We start from the raw sequence: 23,088 nt of genomic DNA on the forward strand, positions 1-23,088 counted from the left end.
TTACATAGTGTATACATAAGGTTCCCAAGGTGAATATGTCTAGTGCTGTATCTACTTAGTATCTTTAGGGGAGGATGTTATTTTTTTTTTTCTTGTTTAGGAACATGTATGGTTTATAATCGATCAGGTCAAATTCTCTGGCTTCACATGACATGTCTAATAAGTGTTCAATGCAGGAGCTTTGTGATTAGAGTTGTTAATTTGACAGCATATGGAAAATCAGTATTTTGTCTAAGCAGCCTGATTGCCCTGGGCTGGGCTGAGCCTCTGCAGGACAAAGCGGGGATTGCTGAGGCTTCTTGGCTGCGCTCCCCACGACACATCCCCCTTGTTTCAGAGGGGCTCTTGCCCCTCCTGATGCTGTAGCACCTACCCCGCTGCGCAGCTTCACTGCTTCTACAGCCCTTGTTGCTGCTCGGATTCCTCCCCGGGAGCTCAAGCGGCGTCGGGCCGGTGCGAGCGTGGTTGTTGCTGAGAACAGTGTGGGCTCTGTGTGAAGAACAAAGCAGAATGGGCACCGGCTGCTGGCACCCTTGGGCTTTAGCTGTAGCTGCGTGTGCAGCTGACCCGCAGCGTGGTCTCGGCATTCAGTTACCAAGGCAGCTGTGTTGCTGCCTAAGTACAGCTTAACTCGCCACGCTGCAGACATCAGAGCTAGAAYTGCACTTACCGTTTGTATCTCCAATTGTGAGATCTGGCTTAGTGACAAAGAAGTAAACAAAAATATTTTAAAGCCTTAGAGTAGCTGCCTTATGGACCTGCCTATCTGTCAGCTAATGGGGCCCAGCTCAATTATTTATATTTATTACAAAGCCARCCACTCATGTCCCACACACACAAATAAAATTGATTTGCATGAAAAGTTAATTCTTGCACATCACTTCAAACACTAGTAAATGAGGATGAATGCTTAGCTATTACATTGCTTTAAAAAAAATCAAAATGCTTTCATGAATTTTTAAAAAGTCTTTAAAATAAGCAGTTGCATGGCCAGTTAAAAGGAGGAGTGTCCTRAACTGGGTTGTTACCTGCCTGAGCACAGGAGGAGGTTTGTGTAAATGCATCACAGCTCTTAACGGCTGGTAAAGCTCCACCAGGAATCCCTGTCCCCGGTGACCTTGTCTTCTCCCACTTTAATGGTGGTGGTTATAGCTCCCAAAACAGAACATGATCTGACCTTTTCTGGTGACTGTTTCTATTAGAGTTGTTYGGAGTCCATCTCAAAGAAAGAGAAGTGTAAAGGAAAATACTTGTACATGCTGAAAGCTTTAGTAGATTTGTGGGAGCCTGGAGAATAGCCAGTACTATTTCAGACTAAACTCAAATTTCACGGCTGTGTGAGGATCGGGACTTGTCCCCGGTTTCCTGGGGGCTGGAAGAGCTGCCGTGTGTTCTGCGGGGGCAGARTTTCCACTCGGTGCTGTTAGTGGGGCCGGGTCCTGTCGCCTCCTTGGGGCTCGTCCTGCTTCACAGCCGTGTTTGCCACTCGGCTTTCTGCACCGCAGGCCGAATAAGCAATCTGAGAGCTGCTGCTTGAGACACAACAGTATAAAACCCTTACTTTCCTGCCATTGCCTGCCTATTAAATGCTTTATAGAAATCAGTAAATCACGTTTGGCAGTGAATGGGGTGAGCTGCCTCAGTGCTGTTCCAGCCTCYTGCCTCGGGTTTGCAGCAGTTCAGCCAAGCCAATGCAGCTTGGGATATAAATGAGCCTTAAATTTATACTTTGGTGATGCTGTGGGACTCGTATTTTCAGGATATAAAGTCTTGGCATGAACCGTTTCCAAAAATAGAAATGTTAATTCCTTACATGGAAGAATACACATTCTTCTCTATTCTTTTTYTAATCCACAATAGATGCACATTTCTAGTGCAATAAATATATATATATATAGTAGTGATAAAGCTAAAATTAGTTTCTGTGTGAATCTACTGCCACAATGCGTTTTGTTTAATGCCGTATTGGGAGCGAAGGTGCCGACCCCAGCTCTGCTGGGCTAGCTGGCGCTTCGCCGTGGCGTGACCGGCACAGGGAAGGACGAAGGCGGTTGTGACAGCTGAACTGGGCGCAGGATTCGGGAAGGAGGCGCCCGTGGCCCTCGCCGGGGCCGCGGGGTGAAGGCCCTGGCAGGGGCCTAGGCCCTGTGACGGAGCAGCGGCCGCCCGCGCACACCGACGGCTCCAGGCCTGGCCAGGACGAGGGGCGCTCGGCGCAGAGCACCACAACACCCCGACCATCACGAGCTGCTCGAGTCGGGGCACCAGGCAGGGAAGGGCAGTTATCCCAGGACAGGCGTTTGCCTCCAGAGAAGGTTTCTGGAGTGAATTGGGAAGCCCTGCGTGTCGGACAATCCCCCGGGCGCAGGAAGGAAGCCTGGGCTTGGACGGCTCGGGAGCAGCAAATCTCAGTCCGTGGCTGATGCAAAGGATGGGAAGGATTAAAATGGGCCTCCRGGATGGAGGGTTGAAACTGCTTCCTGCTCCGAGCTACCTGAGCCTGCTGGTGTGCCTGGCCTGGACAGCATTGCTGCCGAGTGCTCRAAGTGCACGCCTCGGAGGAGAAACGCTTGAAAGATCAAAGGTTTTGGTCTTTCAATGCCAGGCTCTAGCATCTGCTTTGGAGGTACCATTGCCCTCAGAAAGCCTGAACGCCAAAGGCAACAAGAACAAGCCCCCTTCCCACCTTACTCCCTTCGTAGCAAGGGCGTGCTTAGTTTTTAGCTTACAGTCGCTTTGAAACGCTTCTAAAACACAGCTCTTTTTTTTCTTACTGCACTGGATGCAATGTCTGTGGCGTGACTGCAAACAGCCAAGTCCCCAAGAAGAGCAGCGCTTTGCAGCTGAGGTTAATGCCACAGCATATTTCCTCTTCAACCTCAGTCCTTTTTTGCCCRCAGTTACATAAAGCGGCTTGAGGCTTTCATAAAGCTGCTGCTCTCATGTTCATTGAAGCTGAAGGCTCCATTTTCTGCCTTGATTGTAGTGCTCCGATATGTAACTTTTCCATTTCTCTCTAGGCTATGAACTTCATCYAAGCTGTTATATCTTCAAGCACAGAGTTAAACTCCTTAGTTGCTGGGTGATGGAAGTAAGCTCTGATTTAGAGATATAAATGTTCCATAGGCAGTAAGGTCATCTGTTTTTTTAACCATTTTTTTAAATATATTTCTGCCAAAGGGACAGAAAGATATTGCAGGAAAGTACTAAGAAAAGTCTTAGCACCATATGAACAATGCTTGATCCTTTCTAAGCTCAACTGCTTCTCCTCCTGCAGATTCTCCCCCTTATTCCAGACCAAAATAAAGATTACTTGRAACAGCTGCACACCTCAGACCTCCCTCTCTCTCATTTTCTTTTAAATAAATCATCCCTAATTTCAATGTATTGATCTTCCTCTCCAGTTAGAAAGAAAAAAACACGCTTTAGGTGACTTGTATAGAATGCATCCAGCTCAGCAATTTGTCCCATTATGATCACGGCAAGAGTCAATATAGTTYAGCCCCCTCAACTGTGCACAGCTGCTACTGACTTACACTTCTGAGCCCTCTCCTTATTTTCAGTTTATCCTCCCCAGTAGAAAAATCCTGAGGGGTTAGAAAAACGCATTAGGCAGGTAAAAAGTTCTCCAGCTCTTCCTATCTTTCTTTTGCCTAAAGATGATAAATCATCAATACGCATTTAAATCCACCTTTCTGAGCCATGCAGTATGAGTACTATTTCCCCAAGTGTTTGTGTGTTCCTCTAAAATTTCTACCAGGACCTACAGAGTATTTCTACACATCTCCCTGCCAGATCTGAAGGGGTTTACAAATATATCTAAGCTCTAGACCATCCAGGCCTAAACAATCCAGCATTTGTCTGATTCCACCTCCAGAAAACCTGGCACCTCCAGACACCAGGAAAATTCCATCCCCTCTGTAAGTCAAAGCACAATAAAAATTGTTCAGCTCCAATTTTYTGAATTTGAACAATATGCTACGGACTGCATTGCTAGTCTTCCCTCTCCTTTTATAGTTAGTGCTGTTAGAACAGTGAGCTAACTTGCATTTTACACTATTTATGTTTTTTATGTTGAAGAAATGTTGCAACATCACTAGTATCTCATTAGATAGTTGTTGCCCAACTGCCCGCCTGACCAGGAATGATTTTGTTGGTCAAGCAGTGCAGAAGAAATAGTATTTTAACAATACTAAATAATAACCTTCCCAAAAATGCATTTAAAAAAATGTTGTTTTTACTCAAGCCAAGTACAAGTATTATGTACATTCTGGCATTTGAAGAACTTGAAAATTATTCAGCCATATTCCCCCAAGCATAGAAAGATACTTCTAAAGACCTTCTGAAGAACAGTTTGCCTGTRACTTACCTCACTTTTTCTTTGCTCTACACTAATACAGCACTAATACACGTAACATTGAGAATTTTTTTTTTTTAAACAGCATCACAGCCACCCCCAAACTTGGATCAACACAATTAGCTAATCCGAGTGTTGCCTCTCGCACAGGACAGGGGCGGGTATGGAGGCTGCTGCCTCCATGGCAGCCGGTGCCTCCAGGGCCTGCAGCCTCCAGTGCTGCCTCCCTGCGCACAGGGGCCCCGCGCTGCCCTCTCTCCCCAGCCCCTGCGGTGTCAAGCCAAGGCTTGGCTTGTCAAGCCCCTTGGCCKGGCACCAAGTTAACTKGGWGGCAGCAGTGCCCTCGTGGCCAAGGAGGMCCATGGAATCCTGGCTRCATCAGGAGGATGTTGCCAGCAGAGCGAGGGAGGGGATCCTGCCCCTCTCCTCAGCTCTGGTGAGGCCGCACCTGGAGTTTTGGGGGCTGTTYTGGGCTGCCCAGRACAAGAGGGATGTGGAGCTTCTGGAGAGGGTCCAGCAGAGGGCAACCCAGATGATTAAGGGAGTGGAGCATCTATCTTATGAGGAAAGACTAAGCAAGCTGGGCCTGTTTAGCCTGGAGCAGAAAATACTGAGAGGGGATCTGATCAGTAYGTCTAAATACCTGAGGGGAGGATGTAAAGGTGGTGTCAAACTCTTAGTGGTGGCCAGTGACAGGACAAGGGGCAATGGATACAAGTTGAAACACAGGARRTTCCATCTCCATGTGAGGAAGAACTTCTTTCCTGTGAGGGTGACAGAGCCCTGGAACAGGCTGCCCAGGGAGGCTGTGGAGTCTCCTTCTCTGGAGGTCTTCAAACCCCACCTGGATRYCRCCCTGTGCCCCGTGCTCTGGRTGTCCCTGCTGGWGCAGGGGRTTGGGCTGGAYGATTTCTAGAGGTCCCTTCCAACCTCCACCATGCTGTGCCTGTGTGATTCTGGGCCTGGGTACACAGCACAGCGCCCTACGCTTCCCTCACTCCTGAGCAAGAGCAGAAGAAACCAGCTCAAAAACGGGCTGTAGCAGCAGGCACAGTTTAGGGACCAGAAAGCTGCTGAACTGTGCAAGGTCATTTAAACATCTTTCCACTCGTTCCTCTGATGTAGAAGACAAACATTTCAGCTTATGGCACCTTGCTTACTACACAGAGATTTGCCAGCATCCAAGTACAATAGACAAATTTAATTTCTCAGCAGTAAGAGCTAAATTACACMGAAATGAGAAAAAAACTTGTTGTGAAGAAAGRGGAGAAAGGGAAAAAAATGAAAGCGCATTGCAAGAAATTGGTGTTTTCAAAAAACATTATGCAGCTATTCCAGAAGAGCTGATTTACACCAAACCAAAGACTTGATTTCTTCTCAATAAAACATCGTCTTGTAAGAAGAAGCTTGTTCATAGGATTTTTATCATCTTCACCACATCTGCAAATTGGATGAAAGGACCCATTATTTAAATCATTAAGCTGAGTGCCATCTTATTTTGCATATAAAATGTGCAGTTTCCTTTTTTTTTTTTTTTTCTTGAGAACTCTGCAAAATCTCTGAGGATAAAAAAAATACCCCTGGACTCATTAGAATGAGGATGGTTTTAACGAGGCTGTTCTGCTAGGCAATGCAAGAGCACGTGCAGCTCGGGAGCAGGGAAGGACACTCAGGAGCGTCTCTGCCACTCGCTACAAAAACAATGAATGAGGCCTGCTGGGCTATATAGGGAATATGAAAAGTTTTGATTAAAGTATTAAAGWAGGTACGAGTATTTTTTCTTTCATTGTTTAGCAATACATAAAACAACACGTGCTTACAATATGCATGTTCCTACATTTCAAACACCTGCCTGTCAAAACTGATTCTGTCTAAATTTAAAATACCATGTGGACCCAAATATAATTACTTTTTCTTGGACAAAAATCCATTCATCTTGCATTTGTTTTCAAACTAGGTTTGTGGACAAGCTCTGCAGACCTTGGGAAAAAGCAGGCAACAAGGCCTAAGATAYATGGCAAGGAGAGTCTTTGATGAGCACCTGACCTGGAGAAGGAGGAAAACCATCAGCAGGGCCTGTAGCATCCTGCATTCCTGCCTCCTTACGGCTGCCAGACTGCTTTATATCTGAGACAATTTTGAATTTTAAAGCTAATTAATACTTATGTGCCAGCTAAATACTCCCAGCTCACTGCATAGGCTAAAGGGAGAAAGGACCAAAAAGGGAGATGTCTCCTGTGCTTGGATTTAGGGTTCAACAGGTTCCTGCTCTGGCAAATACTTGCCAGACAACAGCACTTGGACATTAAGACTCGATGCCACTACTCTTGCAGCTCACTTGCAGGAGCTCTGGGCTCTGTACCTGAACAGAGAGGAAACCTTTACTGGAGGGTACCCCTTGCAAGGCACTAAACTAGCCCCGTGACGCAAGGGCTCGGGTGAGCTCAGCACCACGGATGGACTTTGGTGCCACTCACAGTTGCTCACAGTGACACAGCTCAGAGGGAGAGAGGCACCATTTCAGYATCTCTAACCTCCTACCCAAAGCAGGCCGAAGCGTCCCAGTTCAAACATTCCCATGTTCAGCTCCCGGTCTGAGCCACACTCAGGGCCACAATGAACTCCCACATCAGGATTTCAGCGGGGCGCTCTGCTCTCCCCAGCCACGCTGTTTGCAGCCCCCTCACACATCCTCTTGCTGGGGAGAATGTAGGACAGCTGACAACAGGCAGAACTTGTGAAAATGCCTGCAAAAAGCCCAGCTGCTGGCTTGYTTTTCACAGGCAAAGAGTGGCAGTCCTTTTAAAAACCCATCTGCTTCCACTTTAACCCTGTAAACCCTCCTTGTTCTCAAGGGCAGCTTCCCCTTTTCAGGGTGAAGGGACCACAGGGGTTGTCCCTGCCCACCCTGCGGGTGTTTTTTCCTCCATTTTTCACCTCCAAGTCTTTCCTGGATAGCAGCCCTTTAAATATTGCCTACACTAAGGCTGTGGCCAAAGAATAACAGTACTGCAAATAAATAAATTTATTTATTTATGTACACTCCCAACTGTCTCTGCTTTGAGAATCTCAGGATGTCAGTGTATTCTAAAAATATCAACATCATCTAACACTATCTGTTTCTTAAGGAAAAAAAAGGGGGGGGAAATAGAAAGGAGTTATATTTGTTTTCAAACGAGTCATCAAACAACTCTGGTGAATTCTGATCATGTGAATTAACAGTGTTCTTAATGAGAATGCCGCAGCTAAATTAGATATTCCTCAGAAATGGGGAATTTTAAATTAACATGAAAGACAAACATGAAATAAAATTTAATTAGTAAAGTACAGATAGAGAAGATTTACTCAAATAATCCTCAGATTTTAATTAAATAAAATCCATAATTTTCAATATCTTGCTCAAAGGTTTCAAGAAAAACTTGAAAAACAATTAAAAAATCATTTTAAATGCCAACTATGCCTACCTGAGACTACGCTGTTGAAGGCACTGGACCCTCTTCCTCCTTTGATCCCTTTTTTTTTTCGCATTCTTTGCAAGTATGATGACAGTGCCTACAATATGGAAGACAAATAAAGTACACACAGGAGAGGACAACTGCAGGGTATGTGACCTGATGTATGCTACAAAGGAAGACCCAAAGGGCCAAGGGACAAAGATCAGGAGCCACTTGAGAGACACAATGTTAGATGAAAGCAGAACCAGTAAATGTTGTTCCAACATARATAAAAAATAAAATATTTTTATCCAAACTATAGATTTCTTAATAACATGCATTACACTCAACTTAATTTGTTCTTTCTAAAGAATATGTGGTAATTTCTAATACTGTTATATGTAACTTAAGGACCGAAGAATAGTAGCTCAGGACCTCAACACTGAATTTAAATACCAGATTTTGCTGCATTATTACTACTCTACTTTCAAAACTATTTTAATTTAGGATTAGTGAGCTAAATAAGGACAAACCTTTTCTGTGATGGGCCACAYGGTGCAATACCAATTTTCTGGAACTTTTTCTGGCATTCTCCTATGTATGACATCTTTCCAATGGCAAAACCTAAGATGCCGGCAACTGTAAAGACAGATCACAAGGTATTGTTACTATATGAACTTAAATGAGGAGGCTTAACTGGCTCCTCTTTAATCTTAGTTGATCTTTTAATGAACTACATGACTTCTAATGAACTATATGTCTTCTAATGAACTATATGTCTTCTCTAAATCCTTCACGAACACATGTAGAGTTACAGTGTATTGTAGGCTTTATTTCAGTTATAATTGAAGTCCAGCTACCTGTCAGGAAACAGAGCAACCAGTCCAAAACCACATGGACAGGAAAAGGGTATTGGATTCAACTGGAATTACAAGATTCCAGGTTCAGAAGACAAGATTGCGAAGACAGCCCAAGGTGAAATTCAAGCACAACACCAGCACTTACATCCCTCGCCCTTTTATATACATTGTGGTATTTCTGAGGACCACCTTTCCAATCCTAGCTTCCCAGGATTTCCAAGAAGCTGGAACTTCAGCCTTCCACACTATCTCACTGAGGCTTTCACTCATTACAGAATCCAAACAAGAATACGGATACTTAAGTATCCTCATTTTTCTCTTGAACCAAACCATTCTCAGATGGACACAAACTTTGTTTTTTTCAGCATTTAATAGCAGTGTGATTATATGATACCGTTTGTATTTTGTTCTCATTTTCTTTAGCAACCCCAGCCTAAAATAGCCAGCTAAGATGAGCAAAATAAGCGTATGAAAGGAACATATTATTTTACACATTGTACCACCAGAGGTCCTTAATACACTAGCTGTGTCATCTGCTAAGCATGAAACATGGATGAGGTTAATGTTGTTTATTAAACAAAGATGAGATTTGAGTTTTTGCCATTTTGAGAGGATAGATCAAATAAATATAAACTGCTACAGGAAAAGTTTACATTTTTTTCTAAATGAATACATTTATTTTTATACACAGCAGAATTCTGCTTTYGTAAGTCACTGTGGTAACATGTCATAAAATCCAAAAAAGGAAGAATTTGAAAAGATATCCAGAGAGATACCTCTGCTGTTCACAAGAAAGCACAGTTATTTGAGCTTTGCAGATTGCTAGTAGATAACTTTCMTTTTATTTTAGAATAGGTCCAACTTACTTGTCATCTTAGGTAACGACCCAAGCCTTGGGTTTGCTGAGAAAATGCCTGCAATAAAATGAAATAGTTAGAATGCTTATTCACTTGGAAAAAAAAAAAAAAACCCACCAGCACTCAAAACCAGAGATGGGATTTTTCCTAGGAAGTTTTGCACTTCTGAAAGTGAAGAAGAAAAGACACAAAAAYTCTGAAGTCCTCTTATCTAGATTTAGGAACATCAGGACACATTTCACTAGCTCTTACTGCAGACCTAAGTGACACGAGGAGAAACCTCTGGACTGCACAGCATTCAGCCCACGGGGTAGTGGCTCAATGTGCAAATCACCTGACAGCAGCCTGGCTGGCTCCCCATGGTGACATGTGCAGCACGGGAGGAGAGGAGATGGGTCATGTCCCACCACAGACAAGCCTTGCAAATGTGATAGGAACTGGAATCTCTTCTTTGRTGTCTTGTTCCTTGTGCTAAGAGAAGTTAACCCAGCCTGTTCTTCAGCAGCTTTCTGCAGCCATAGACCAGAGCAGTGTTAATGTTTATTAGAGATATCTAGTCCCCTTCTCTGGAAAGGAGAGATCAGACCAATCATAGTTGTACTGATACTTTGGACCTTAAGAGGAGAATACAGAATACTGTAATAAGAAAATGGAAGATGCCCTTTGCCTTTCCCTCCAAAACCCACATTCCCCACATTAGACCTYGAGCAGCCAGAGCCACCCTGCCCCTAGGAGCACTTGTCTGCCCTGGGGGTGCAGAGCCTGGCCAGCAGAGGCCAAGCGGAGGCCGTGCTGCAGTGTCCACAGCAGGTGGAGGCTGGAGGCTCAGAGGCTGCRGCTCCTCCCAGGGGCAGCGCCTGCCAGAGGGCCACGTGCTCCGGTTGGAGCGGTGCTTATTCGGGGCTAAGGGCAAAGGCTTTGCCCACAGCCAGCTATGCAAAACCTCTGTATTTTAAGTTTGGTCTTGGTGGGTGGAAAGAAATAACATTTGCAGTTGTGAAGGCACAATAATGATYGTTGGAATGGGCATTTGCTATGTCACAGATGATCAGAAATGTCTCAGTACAATGTGGAGAAACTGAGAGGAGTATCCAGTGCCAGAGGGTGGCATATTAGCTCCTGAGAAAAACCCAGAGCCCTTCCCAGCACTACTGGCTGCTTTTCAAACATGTGTAATCCCTTCACTTCCCTGTCACAGTTTCCAACCTTGTTCCCTCCCCCACCTTTCCCATTTGCCTACAGGCTCTTAGGTTAAGAGGCAATAGGGAAGCCACAACAGCCCCTTGCAGAGCGGTGCAGCTCTTATGTTTCCTGCTCAAGTCCTGTTCATCCCGGTTAAAGAGAAAACATGAGCAGGAGGGAAACAGTAATAGCACCTGTGGCAAAGCAACCCCATAAAGTGAAAAAAGGCCGGGCCCTTCCTACCTCCTTCAGTCACTGCCTCCTGGCACCCATTGCTTTTACTGCCTGGATTCTCCACTTCTTCTTCCTCCAGGCACTAAGATTTTTCTTCCTTCCCCCCTTCCCATGAGGTAATCAGGGGCTGGTGTAAGCTAAAGGATTCTGGCTTATTTACTTCTGTGAGGTGCACCCATTTTAGCACTTTGCAGGGTAATTCTCCTCACATATTACCCAACATATTAAATTCAGCCCTATTATCAACCAAGATCCCCAGAAGGGAAACTTGAGGTGTGCTGAGGAGACCCAGGCTCACTCACTACAAAAACAGAGCACAATTCTCTTTTGTCTTACCCTGCAGAGCACAAGTCATCTCTATATAAAGCTCCCTCTCTTCCCATTTTGGCAGTATTCCTTGTCCCTTTGCACCAAAGCTGCATTCACATTKATATGTGGTCACTGTAAAAATGTTGCCAGCATTTTCCAAATAAAACAGCATTTAAAGCTACAGTACCAGACCCTGATGCCCCTGCTTAGATTTAAGGATGCTTTGCCCACCAGACAGCCCCTGTGAAGACACTTGAGTACACATGGTCACAGTGACAGATCTGGTCATTAGCCTTTGAATTCATTGAGTCTTTTTTTAATTCTTTTTTTTTTTTTTCCCCAAAAGGATGAAAGTGACAATGCATGATAGATAATGATCAAATCATTTTAACTATAAGGAGTAAGAAAAATACCAATTTCCCTTTAGGGAAATCTGCATTTCTGGAGTAATTATAGAATCTCAATTTCATAATGTAGGCCCATGTAAAAATAATTGTACATATATTTTCTATTTACCTTTCGAGACTAGGCTCTGGGTGACAAGCATGCTCCCAAGAGACAAAGGAAGAGCTGTAAAAATAAGAAGAATTAAAATCTTTGCTATCAGACAAAATTAGTTATTTATTCAATAAATACATTATTCTTTTTAATATCTCTGTAAAACCAACATTGAGTAACTTTGTCACCTATTACATCTGTTCATTCAGAATACAATCTCTTAAGGCTGAGAGAGCTGGGCCTGTTCAGCCTGGAGAAGAGGAGGCTGAGGGGGGACCTGATCAGCGTGTATAAATACCTCAAGGGAGGCAGTGAGGAGGAGGGRCCGGCCTCTTTTCAGTGGTGGCCACTGACGGGACTAGAGGAAACGGCCACAAGCTGAGGCACYAAAAGTTCCACAGGAACTTGAGAAAGCACTTTTTGACAGTGAGGGTGACAGAGCCCTGGAACAGGCTGCCCAAAGAGGTTGTGGAGTCTCCTGGAGTCGTCTCCTTTGGAGATCTTCAAAACCCACCTGGACACAGCCCTGTGCCACRTGCTCTAGGTGACCCTGTGTGTGCAGGGGGGTTGGACTGSATGATCTCTAAAAGTCCCTTCCAACCTCAACCATTCTSTGATTCTGTAATTCTGTGATTCTTCAAAAAGCAAGGATATGTTCACATTGGGCCTCCAGATGTTGTAGCATCCAGAGCTAACACATTAYATAAGCAATAGCTCCCAGCATTTTAATATATCCCTTTGATACTGTAAAGCCGGTAATGGCAGGAGCTCCAGCTAAATGCTGAAACCCATTTCAGATTTCTCCCTTCAGAAAATGTGCATTTTGTATTAAAAAAATGCAATGAACTGAAAAATCAGACACTAAAACACTGAATATCTATTCTTTTAGTTGCCTTGACAACAAATAAATCTCACAAACCCAAGGTGGGTAGTCATGCTCCTCAGTCACTGTATGGGTAGCACTGGAGTCTAAGAATCAASCTGAAGAAGCCCACTGCTGAGCTGGAAAGTCACTATCTAGACAGATGGAAATGCATCATRCAAACCATCTGTATTTTAGACTTAAAATCATGTGTTGTCTTGCCAGAAGATGCGTAAATTCTTCTTTCAAATACCAGGAAGGGGCCAATGCTTTCTTTAGAAGTACACAAACAGTGAAGTTGGGAGAATGCAAGAATGYCTGTTCTGCCTCAGGGCCCTTTTCTCCTGCAAGGGACTATTGCAGATTTGAGAAAAAGTCCTGKTTGGCCTGCACTGAGCAACTCATCTCATCTTCCCTGGAAAAAAGTTATTCTATGGAGAGTTATTCTATGGAGAGGGTTCTCTTGTTTCTTCTCATTGCAGGCACTTTTTGTACACAAGAAACTATGATGAAATCTTGCTGGACCTACTGGAGTGACTGCAGTGAAGGGCCACAAAGATAATTAAAGGAYTGGAGCATCTCATAAAAAGAGAGTTGGAAAGGACTGAGTCTGGCTGGCCTAGACAAGAAAAGGCATAGGAGGGAATCTTAGGAATGTATATAAAAAAATTGATGAGGAACAATAAAAAAAAAAAAAAGAGATTTTTTTTTTTCCCAGAAAGATAGAAAACATTAGGCACAAAACTTAAATACAAAATATTCCACTTAAGTACAAGAGAAAAGAAMAACAATACATATACACTCAATAAAAGAACACTTTAAAAAAATGTGAGCGTGGTCAGATACTGGAACAGGTAGCCTAGAGAGGTTGTGGAGGTTGCAGACATTCACTTGCGTGGACCTGCTCTAGCTGACTGGCCTCAGCAGAGGGTTTGGACTAGATCTCCAGAAGWCCTGTCAGCCTCCAGGATTCTGTGATTCTGTGACAATACTGAGCTGGAAAGCTGAAACAGTAGCATGACTGCAAAGTGCAGTGACTCGGTCACGCTCAGGAGTACCAGTCCCAGCTCCAATTTATATAYGAGTGAAACAATCTAAATACAAAGGACTGAAAAAATCAACAAACACTTCACAATTTGATGGCTGGCTGTGGCTCTCAGAGARTAGAAAATGTAGCTACAGCTGCTTTTGTGCTTGGAATGACTCAAAACTAGGATTCTCCTAACTCTTACCTCTTTAACCAAGAGGCAACTGGACAAAGAAATGAGAAAGGGTCCCCATGGGTCTTTATGTGGCATTAATTGTGCCTTATGGACTGCTGAACAGGTTCTAACCATATTAGATGGCACATGTAAAATAGGCAGGGGAACACCCATTTTAAGCATATCAGTTCAGTGCTTACAAGATTTGGACAATTATAATTACAATCCTCTCCAGCAGCAGTTGGGTTTTTTTTTTTTTTTTTTGCCAGTAATGGCTAAATACTAAATACTAACTACAGCACTGAAATTCCTTTTGTGAATTCAAGCCCTTAGGCTTGCCACCCTGCTAGCTTGATATTTCTCGGTTATAGTTGTTATAGTTCTTATTCTCCAGAGTCAACACTGACCTGCTCACTTCTTGAATACATTCATAAGGCAAGAATAATTAAATATTCCTACAATTGGTTTAATAACTGACTTGAGGAAAAGAATGTCAATTCTAAATTTATCAATACAATTTCATAGTAAACTAGCAAAAGCTAAATTCAGTTACTTTTACTTAAAATGATTACAAAAATAAGTCAATTTTATACTTGTACACTACTCAATTTAAACTTSGGTGACAGAATTAACCCACAATGATATTGCAAAAGAAAAAAAATATTATAATAAATAACAAGGCATTTTTCCACCAGTTTTGCATAAACACATCAAGCAATCATTCTCACTGAGATAAGGACAAGTTTGGCTTACTCACCTCTGTACCAGAAACTTTCCCTTCTGCATTCTTCACGGATTCTCGCAATTTCTGCATTATCATGAGTTTGTGAGATGGGACAATAAAACATTGGCTGAAATGATAATCCTGGGTTAGTTTACTGAATTCCACCTCACAAGAAAAAAAAAATCACTGTAAGAAGATAATTAAATAATTTTAAACACAAAGTGCAATGCAAAAAAAATCTAAACAATCAAAAGTTAGTTTTTTTGGCAGTGTGATAAAATACTTGATAACCTAATAAAGAAAAAAAATTACACAGATTTAAAATTAAGTTATTCACCCTATTGGCCTATACTTTCCAAAATAGTTCAGTTGTTAGTTCACCTCTGAAGTATATTCCCATATTCCTCTCAAACACTTTATTCTCCTGACTTATATCAGCTTCTGGAACAGAAATAATAAGGAACAAGGGCAGTGTGGGAGCTTATACAGACTAAATTCTGTCCAGTACAGAAGCTAAATGAAGTTCAGTAAAAGTAGATTTTGAAAGTATTCAAAAAAGGATCAACATAAGCTCTGTCAGACTCCTTTGGGCTATTTTTTTTTCTCTATGCAGTTTGTATATACTCATGTCATTCACTGTACTCAAACAGACTGGCTTAATTTTTGTAACAATTAGTTTGCCAACAAGTTTCTTTTAGGTTTATGGTAGTTGTTTTTTCCTTTTGCTTTGAGTGGAAGAAAAAAAAAGTATCACTATTCTCTCACATATTCTAGTATCCACAGTATGGATATTTGGTTATCAGTTGTTATTTTCTATAAGAGGTGATCAGTTTGGMATGTATATATCATTTGGTTATTTAAATAAGCAGAATAATTCTTACTCCAAAAATTTTCCTCCCATTTATCTGCAGCAGCCATTATCATGAGTCAAAAATAGTTGAAATTTCAGTGCTTTTCTGTAGAACTGCAGCATTTACAAACTTAACTGTTCTTGAAAGTAAAAAAAAAAAAAAAAAGGACTTCAGAGAACAAACAGTACTTTGGGAAAAGAGGACATTAATCTAAGAGCATGATTTTGCAGCTATAATAACGAAATGCATTTATTGGCTGCAATCACACATTTCACTCTAAGGTTATGCAAGTTAATGGTTGCACTGCTTTGGTAAGAACTGACYCCAAACTAGTTTCACAGCAGGGTCATGAGGCAGAACATGAATTTTGCTCATACAGCAAATACAAAACARCCTGAACTGGCTAAGAGAAAGATAACTAAATGAATGCCGGGGTCCCAAGTGCACAAACAGGCTCTGCAACCTCTTATCCTCCACAAGAAASCCGGCAGAAGTTCAGCTGCTTCTGCTCAAGGTCAGTTCTAAGCACAGTTGTGTAACCTTCAGTTGTCTTCAGTGACAGCAGCTAACCTGGGAGAAAGAGCKGGCAGAAGCTTTGCCCCAGATTGCTGCTGTTCGGCTCAGGAAGCTGTATTTAATCTCAGGACTTTGCCTGAACTGTGTTGTAGGTGAGACTGCACCTTCCTTTTGACACAATGAGCCACCCTGACTTGCTGCCTTTCCCTCAGACCTGCCCCATTGCTAACACTGAATTGTTACCAGAGTCAACCAACATCACTGGACCTGTTCTCCTTCTCTCTTTTGGGCACTGTGGGACTGTGTCCCTGTCAACCACTGCCCCTGCCTCCCTCATGGACACCCCATCCCTCAAATGATCAGCCCACGTTGGCTGCTGACAGTGGGTGGTTATCCCCATGGCCATACCACATCAAAATTCCCTTTGGTTTAGGGAATTAGCATGTGCTCACAGTATAAAGCAGAAAAATCTATTCCCTGCAGCTAGCTGATTTTTTCAGCAGAGGAGAATGTTCAGCTTCTGTAAAGGACTGAGACATATTCTGGTGCAGCTACAGTTCCCCTCGCTGCTTTTGAACACACACACCTCACAGTGTCCCACAGTGGGACAGGCTATACTAAACTAGGGCTATACTCTGTTTAACTAGGTCTTAACCAGTCCTTAACTAGTTCAAAACACCTCTGAAACATTCCCATTTGGCATAAATTACAGACCACTCCTAGGGGCCTGAGAATCGAAAGTTCCCAGCCCTCTGAGTGCAGTGAACAAGCAGGAGTAAGAGACAGCCTTTTCTTCTCYGTGTTTATGTGCCTAAGTTAACAGATATGTTGATCTCTTCAGCAAGAATGAGAATGCAAAGTCCTAGTTAATTCTTAACAATAGCATCAAAAAGAAGAAAGGCAACCCAACTTACCCATCCAACTTGCTTTAGTGGGGCTGCTTGATTTTTCTCTGGGGTTATTTCAGAAGACATTGCCTCTGTCTCCCTTGTCCTCCTTCTTTGTTAGCAGTCTTGGCCAGCAGGAGTGGCGTGTTGTATGCTTCTTTCTGCTAGGTACAAAGGTAAAAAGCCGAAGTATCCAGTTCTTATATGAAGTTCAATATTTACCTAGGAATGGTAACACCCACATTGAAAGGTTTTTGCAGCAGATAACATTCAAAGCACTTCATTATGCATAGTTTAGAGCATAGTGTATCATTCATGAGCAATATGGAGATGCATGGAGCCTAATTCAAGCAGGAAAATAAAATAATATGCTGGATCATGATAAAGCTTTCAGCCACAGAGAAATGAAAATAAATCAAAGCAAGTCATCTCAAACCTTCCCAGTTGTGACTATAGTGAAGGTGATTCAGCCTCTTTAGTGCATTGTGCAAAATCGCTATGCGCTGCATTAGTTCCACCCTCATTCCCAGAGTCAGCTTTGATTCTATGGGACCAGAAATGTAAACCTATCATAAATCAAATCTGTGTCTTCCACAAACACAGTACAGTTACTATTATGATTTTAAAAGCATCCAAGAGAAACAGATTCCAAAGAGCTTTAGAAAAATATAACACTTTAAAGAGGTCTATGTCAATCAAAGGTGCTAAATCCTCATATTCTTACCTGCTCAAGACCTGTTCAAGCCTGTGCAGAGAGTTATATAAAACGTGTCACTGGACTAGATCTACTACTGACTGATAGAATTTCTAACTGCTGCAGCAGTTAAGTGCCGCATTTTTTTTTCTAAGGATAAAAAAGCTGAGTCATTGGGGAAAWAAACAGTACAAAAGACTATTTGAGGTGAAGTTGTTATGACAACTTTCAGCTTGCCATTAATTTCCTGTATTGCCTTCGCAAGACATTCAGATACATTCCCACTTCAACACAGTTAAGAGTCCTCCAAATAAGAAGACTTTTCAGTAAATCCCCAGTACTCTTCCCGCTTAAGATGAAAGTGCTACTGGCAAGAGTAAGGAAAAGGGACAGGGCTCAGGTCATCAAAATATTATTGAAATGAATTATTAGTATTTAGCACACATAGTGCCTCCTAACTGAGGAAGTTAAGAGTGTCCTGGTATTTTGGTGCTTTGGAAAGATAGAAAATCACCACTGCAGAAAAATAACTTTATTTGCATCAACCCATTGGAAAAAACCAAACCAAACCAACCAAACAAAAAAGACCATTTGTCTTTTTTTTTCTTATTTTGAATATAATATTATTCTCTGTTAGAGCAGGGGGGTTGGTCYCTCCTAACCTCAACCATTCTATGATTCTGTGATTATCATTGATTTATAATCATCAAAATTATCATTTTCTGGCTCTAACTATGTAACTATATATAGTTACATATAGTTATATATAGTAACTAACTATATAACAATTAATTGTATGTACTCTTAGTTGGCTTGTGCCTGGGAAGAATTCMTCTGCTATGTAATACTTTTATCCAATTGAAATATTTAAACCCTATTAAATCAGTGTGATCTGTAAGGATCAGCTATTTGAGCCATTAGTTTTTCTATTCTGTAAGAACTTCTATGGGAGTCATTTATAGAAGAAACAGATAACAAAGGACTCCTGAGAGATTTCACATTTTTTATTCAACTAGTTGATAAGGAAGCAGCATGCAGGAAATAGGCTTTTTATTATTGTTGTTTTGCTGTTGTTGTTTTTTGGTCTTAGGCTGGGAGAACTGCCACTTTTATATCATTTATTTTCAGTTTAAGAATCCTCCTTCCAAATTGTAAGGGTGGCCACACTGAAACTTCTGAGGTTACTTAGGGAGGAAGGTGAAGGCAAACCCAGCACTTACCAGCATTACCAGTACACACATTTCACTATGTGCAGAGCTTTTGCCCCAGGGCAGGAGCTGCTGGTAAAATAACTATTACAACAAGTTCAGCCCTGCAGAGAGGCTCCTTTGTGAAGGAGAAGGGAAGCCTCACTATGATATATCAATGTATCGCATAGTCCTTCTGAAGTTTATTGTAAAAGAAGGCCCGTATTTTGAAGGAGGGCTCGGGTTTTGGCAGGAGAGGCGCCACGCGCTGCGACGCCTGAGGCCCCGGGCGAGGCGGTGGCACCGCGGGCTGCGCCGCCATCTTGCGGCCATTGCGGGGCCATTACAGGCTGCTCCTGGAAACAGAAAGAAAGAAACCACATAAACTTGCTAACAGGATTCYTTCTGGGGACTTAAATTTCCCAAACGAAATGCAGAATGTTATTTTAAAAGTGGTGCTTGTTAAGAAGAAGTTAGCAGCCATCTAGCACAGTGCTGTGTGATGCATCCGTTCAGCTTCTTCCAATGTCTGGAGAATGGCTTGGAAATCTGCCAGAGAATAAAAGCACCAGTGAATTGGAAGCAAAATAGTTGGTGGGAAAATAATTGAATTTTGTCCTTTAAAAATAAATGTGTTTGTTTTTTATTACTTAAGAATAAAAATTTGATTGTGGATACTATGATACTGACATAATAAATATACTTCAATGTCAGCATCAGCAAGAAGTAAACAGAAATTGAGAAACCCATCATCAACAAGTGCTTCTAATGTTTATCTTGAAATAAAAAAGCTAGTAAGACCTGCCTGCTACACTGCCCTGTTTTTCATGACCTCAGCATCTCTGTTTCATGGTAACCATGACAAGAAGGTGATGGTTCATTTTTGTAAGCCCGGAGAGGCTGCCAGCCTCCGGGAGTCTTGGATGCATGAAGCTCCATCTCCTCGAGTATCATCTGTCTCCTGCCACCCAAGTGGGACCATCGAGATTTACTGTGGCAAAATGCCCTCTTCACATGGGGCTTAGCAAGGATGATGTCTTAAGCCAGCTGTGTGAAAACAAATTAAAAATTCTCTATAACTCCTGTAATAAGAGAGTCCTGGAATGGCTGTCTCTTCTCCGTGTTCCTGCAAATAGTGGTTTCTTGGATCCTTGTGCCCTCCTGTACAAAAATGCCTATTAGAAATCAGGTTAGATTTCTTTTTAATGTGACTTTGAAAGGAAAGTGGGTTATTACAATTGACTTAGTATATTCTGCAAGCAGTCTTTAGCCTCATCATTAAGCCCAACACCTTAGTGTAAATCAGAGCTATGAAAATGAAGAGAAGCTGGTGCACAGAAACTAATAAATGTTATTGCATCAAAATAATAAACACAAACCAAAAGAGAGAGATCCTTTCCCATTTCTCGCCTCCGAGCACAAAGCTAACCTTACACATCAAGGAACAGAACGAGACATAYCGAAAATAAGACAACCAGTAAGGAGTTGAATGCTCAGCTGTGGACTTCTCTGTTGTGAGGGTAGAGGAGGTTGGATGATGTGAGGCTGCACAGACCCGGGCAAGGCACAGAGGCTCTGCGGCTGCTTGGTCAAGGAGTCCAAAGGACCTTTTAGAAAACGCTGCAGGGTTGCCAGGTTGCCTGAGCTTCACTGTGTGCACCAAGCACAGACCCTTCCCGGTGTGTATATTAAAGACTCCATGTGTGCACAAAGCACAGGAGAGAGGAGGAACTAGTGTGTGAAATATGGCTGTTTATTTCTTAGGCAAACACAGAGAATGTTAATTGGTTAGAAAATCCTTGAGAAGCAAAGACCTGGAATAATGCAAGCACAATGTGGTAAAAAAAAATGTAGCAATATGAAACTATTTAGAGCATGGAAAACTGCMTCAGAATTACACTGTAGGGCACTGTTTTCATACTAATGGGAACAGGAGTTAAGAATGAATTCAAAGAGAGCTTTCCTGCTACAGCGGAAACTGTCAACATGTTTCTGAGTACAATATTAGACTCTGTCTTCATTTCCAATAAACTTTGTAATAGTTTTCTATGTTCTGGTTTATTATCTGATTCCCGGATATGTTCTATATCTGGTCAGTCTTTCAGTTGAGATGAATGGCTGCTCTCTACCAGGTTTAAGATTTTCACTTCCCACTGTGAAGAAGTCAGTGAAACTTCCACCGAGTTTTCTATTCTTTTAGGCTGCAAGGCTGTATGCATAATTTCTTCTCTACAGTAAAGACCTGCATTTCAATGGGGTTRTAGCTGCTCAGCCCCTGTAATAGTCAGACTTACTTGTACCTGACATTTCTAATGCATATTAAAGTGAATCAGGAGTTCTTGCACAGGGTACATTACTGGAATTCCTCTGGGGTAATGTTAGCATGTCATGTGCCACAGTTTATTTTACTGAGAAAAGTCTTTGGTGAGAGTTGCAGTATTTGTTAGTCCTGCCTTGTAGGGCTAATTTCCAGGAGATGGAAATAAGCCCCATCTCAGCCTAGGCTACAGTATTTTGTAAGCAGCATACCGTAACCTTGAGAAAGCAACCATCAAATCTATTTAATGTTTATGAGTATGAATATGTATATGTAGTTTTGCCGAGTAGTGGTAAAGGTAATGATTAAGAAATTTAAGACTGTTGTGCAAACAGAGTAGGTACCTAATGACCTGCAAGTCTCTGTGCTTCTACCATGACCGTGACAAGCGCCCAGCCAGTAAATGTAAGCTCAGCCACTCCAGCTTTTGCAGTCATGTTTTTGGAATTCATTTATATCTACTTTTATGCCATTTTTCTCCACTTCTCTGGCATTTTCCCCTGCTTCTTAATTATACCCGTTAAGGCACATGGACAATATTGAGAGCAACTTCCTCCACCTTTGTAGTGACCAGAAAATCTCACTATAGCAGTTTTTGCTACCAGCAAATTGGTTTGCTGGTAGAACATCTACCAACACTATATTGGTTTTGCTGGTAGAACATCAACGGATTTCTATGTAAGTGAAATGCTATTGTATTATCAGCTACACACTTGGTACTTTTTTTTTCAAAATTTGGCACATTATTTGGCAAAATAAATAAATAGTGAAAGGCATTCCTATTCATATGTATGTAATCAAATCACTTGTAAGTATTAAGATCTTGTGTTTATGCTGTTTTTACTTGAAAGAACATCACACGTGAAAACTCCTTCTTATGCTCAGAAGTGTTCTGCTTGCCAATTCCATAGGCATAACTAGAACATAACTTCATGTTAGGTTTGAAGCCAAATCTAGCAGTTACTAAGAATCTCAGAGAAAATAGAATAAAATGCCTAAATTCGTCACATGTTGCATTATTTTCAATGAGTTTAGTGGAAAGCAGACAAACAGCATGTTGTCAACTTGTTGATTCCAGTCCTGTCTAGTTTTACAGGAACTCCACCTGTAGAACATGGAACAAGATACTGTGATTACAAAATGTACTGCAAAATTGTGTCAGATACTTTGCATGAGCATATGTCCTGTGAGCATGATACTCTTGCCACGCTTTCGCTACACAAAAACAGYCGTGTTCTGGGAATCAGTGCATCTCATTTACTCAGGCTACAGATCTGGATGTCTGTGTTTCATGTGTGCCATGCCACAGCGGGATGAAATGGTTTCATTATGCACATAATCCTTAACCTGCAGTACTCGGTGGCATTTCTGGGATGACTTTCCTTTCAGTAGGTCACATAGAACTTGGAGGAAAGAAAGTCATTACATCTCTGTTGTCATCCCTTCTCTTTCCCTAGAGAGGTTTTTTTTTTTTCTATCAAAATATTTAAGTTCTTTTGTGGATGTTTGAAATATCAGCATGTTTTCAAAGCATTAACCAAAATTTGAAGGAAATTTTATGGTTAGTCAAGCCTCATTGGACTGCAGGGTAGATGAATAGATCCTGATAAATAGATCATTCTAACTTTATTATGATTTTTTTTCCCCTAGATAAGCTTGAAGTGAAAAGTAAGGTTAATTGAGACGACAAAAAATGGTGGCAAAGCAAGTGTGGCAGAGTTGTATGGATAACGGTGACATAACGGTGAACATTGTGTGATGTCTGGTGAGGTCCGTGCTTTTGTTTCAGTGATTTGACACCAGCTTATTGTGCTGTCAGTACAGTCTTCATCCCACCATGCTCTCTAGTTCATGACCATTACTCTGCCGTTCCTGCCACACGTATCCAAAGGGCACGTTACGGTGCATCAGCACGGCACTGCCCCTTCTGAGGCACTACACTATTTATCTGATCATATAGCATGACAATATAAGTGACAGGTAAGCACAGTGACTGACTGACTGCTTTAAAAAGTGTAAAAAAAACCCCAGTGACCTCCAAAAGCTGCAAAAGCCCCGTCGCCCTCCGAGGGAAGGGGCGCGGGGCGGCCGCGGGGAGGCGGCCGCGCGCCGGGGCC

The 23,088-nt window shown here is 42.1% G+C and overlaps 1 protein-coding gene across 1 annotated transcript; it reads right to left on the reverse strand.

Moving 5' to 3' along the window:
* Window positions 1-5,554: 5,554 nt before the first annotated feature.
* On the reverse strand, window positions 5,555-17,584 carry OCIAD2 (OCIA domain containing 2). The gene is made up of 8 exons (XM_026033564.1): window positions 17,498-17,584; window positions 16,801-16,995; window positions 14,553-14,646; window positions 11,750-11,803; window positions 9,518-9,565; window positions 8,325-8,430; window positions 7,822-7,909; window positions 5,555-5,797 (listed from the first exon to the last, which is right to left on the reverse strand). Exons 2-7 carry the CDS (start codon window positions 16,858-16,860, stop codon window positions 7,828-7,830), a joined length of 444 nt encoding a protein of 147 aa, XP_025889349.1. The 5' UTR covers window positions 16,861-16,995; window positions 17,498-17,584; the 3' UTR covers window positions 5,555-5,797; window positions 7,822-7,827.
* Between the last annotated feature and the right edge of the window lie 5,504 nt (window positions 17,585-23,088).

Source organism: Nothoprocta perdicaria, unplaced genomic scaffold (assembly GCF_003342845.1).
Source record: "Nothoprocta perdicaria isolate Ctin4 unplaced genomic scaffold, notPer1 scaffold_13, whole genome shotgun sequence".
Lineage (NCBI taxonomy): Eukaryota > Metazoa > Chordata > Aves > Tinamiformes > Tinamidae > Nothoprocta > Nothoprocta perdicaria.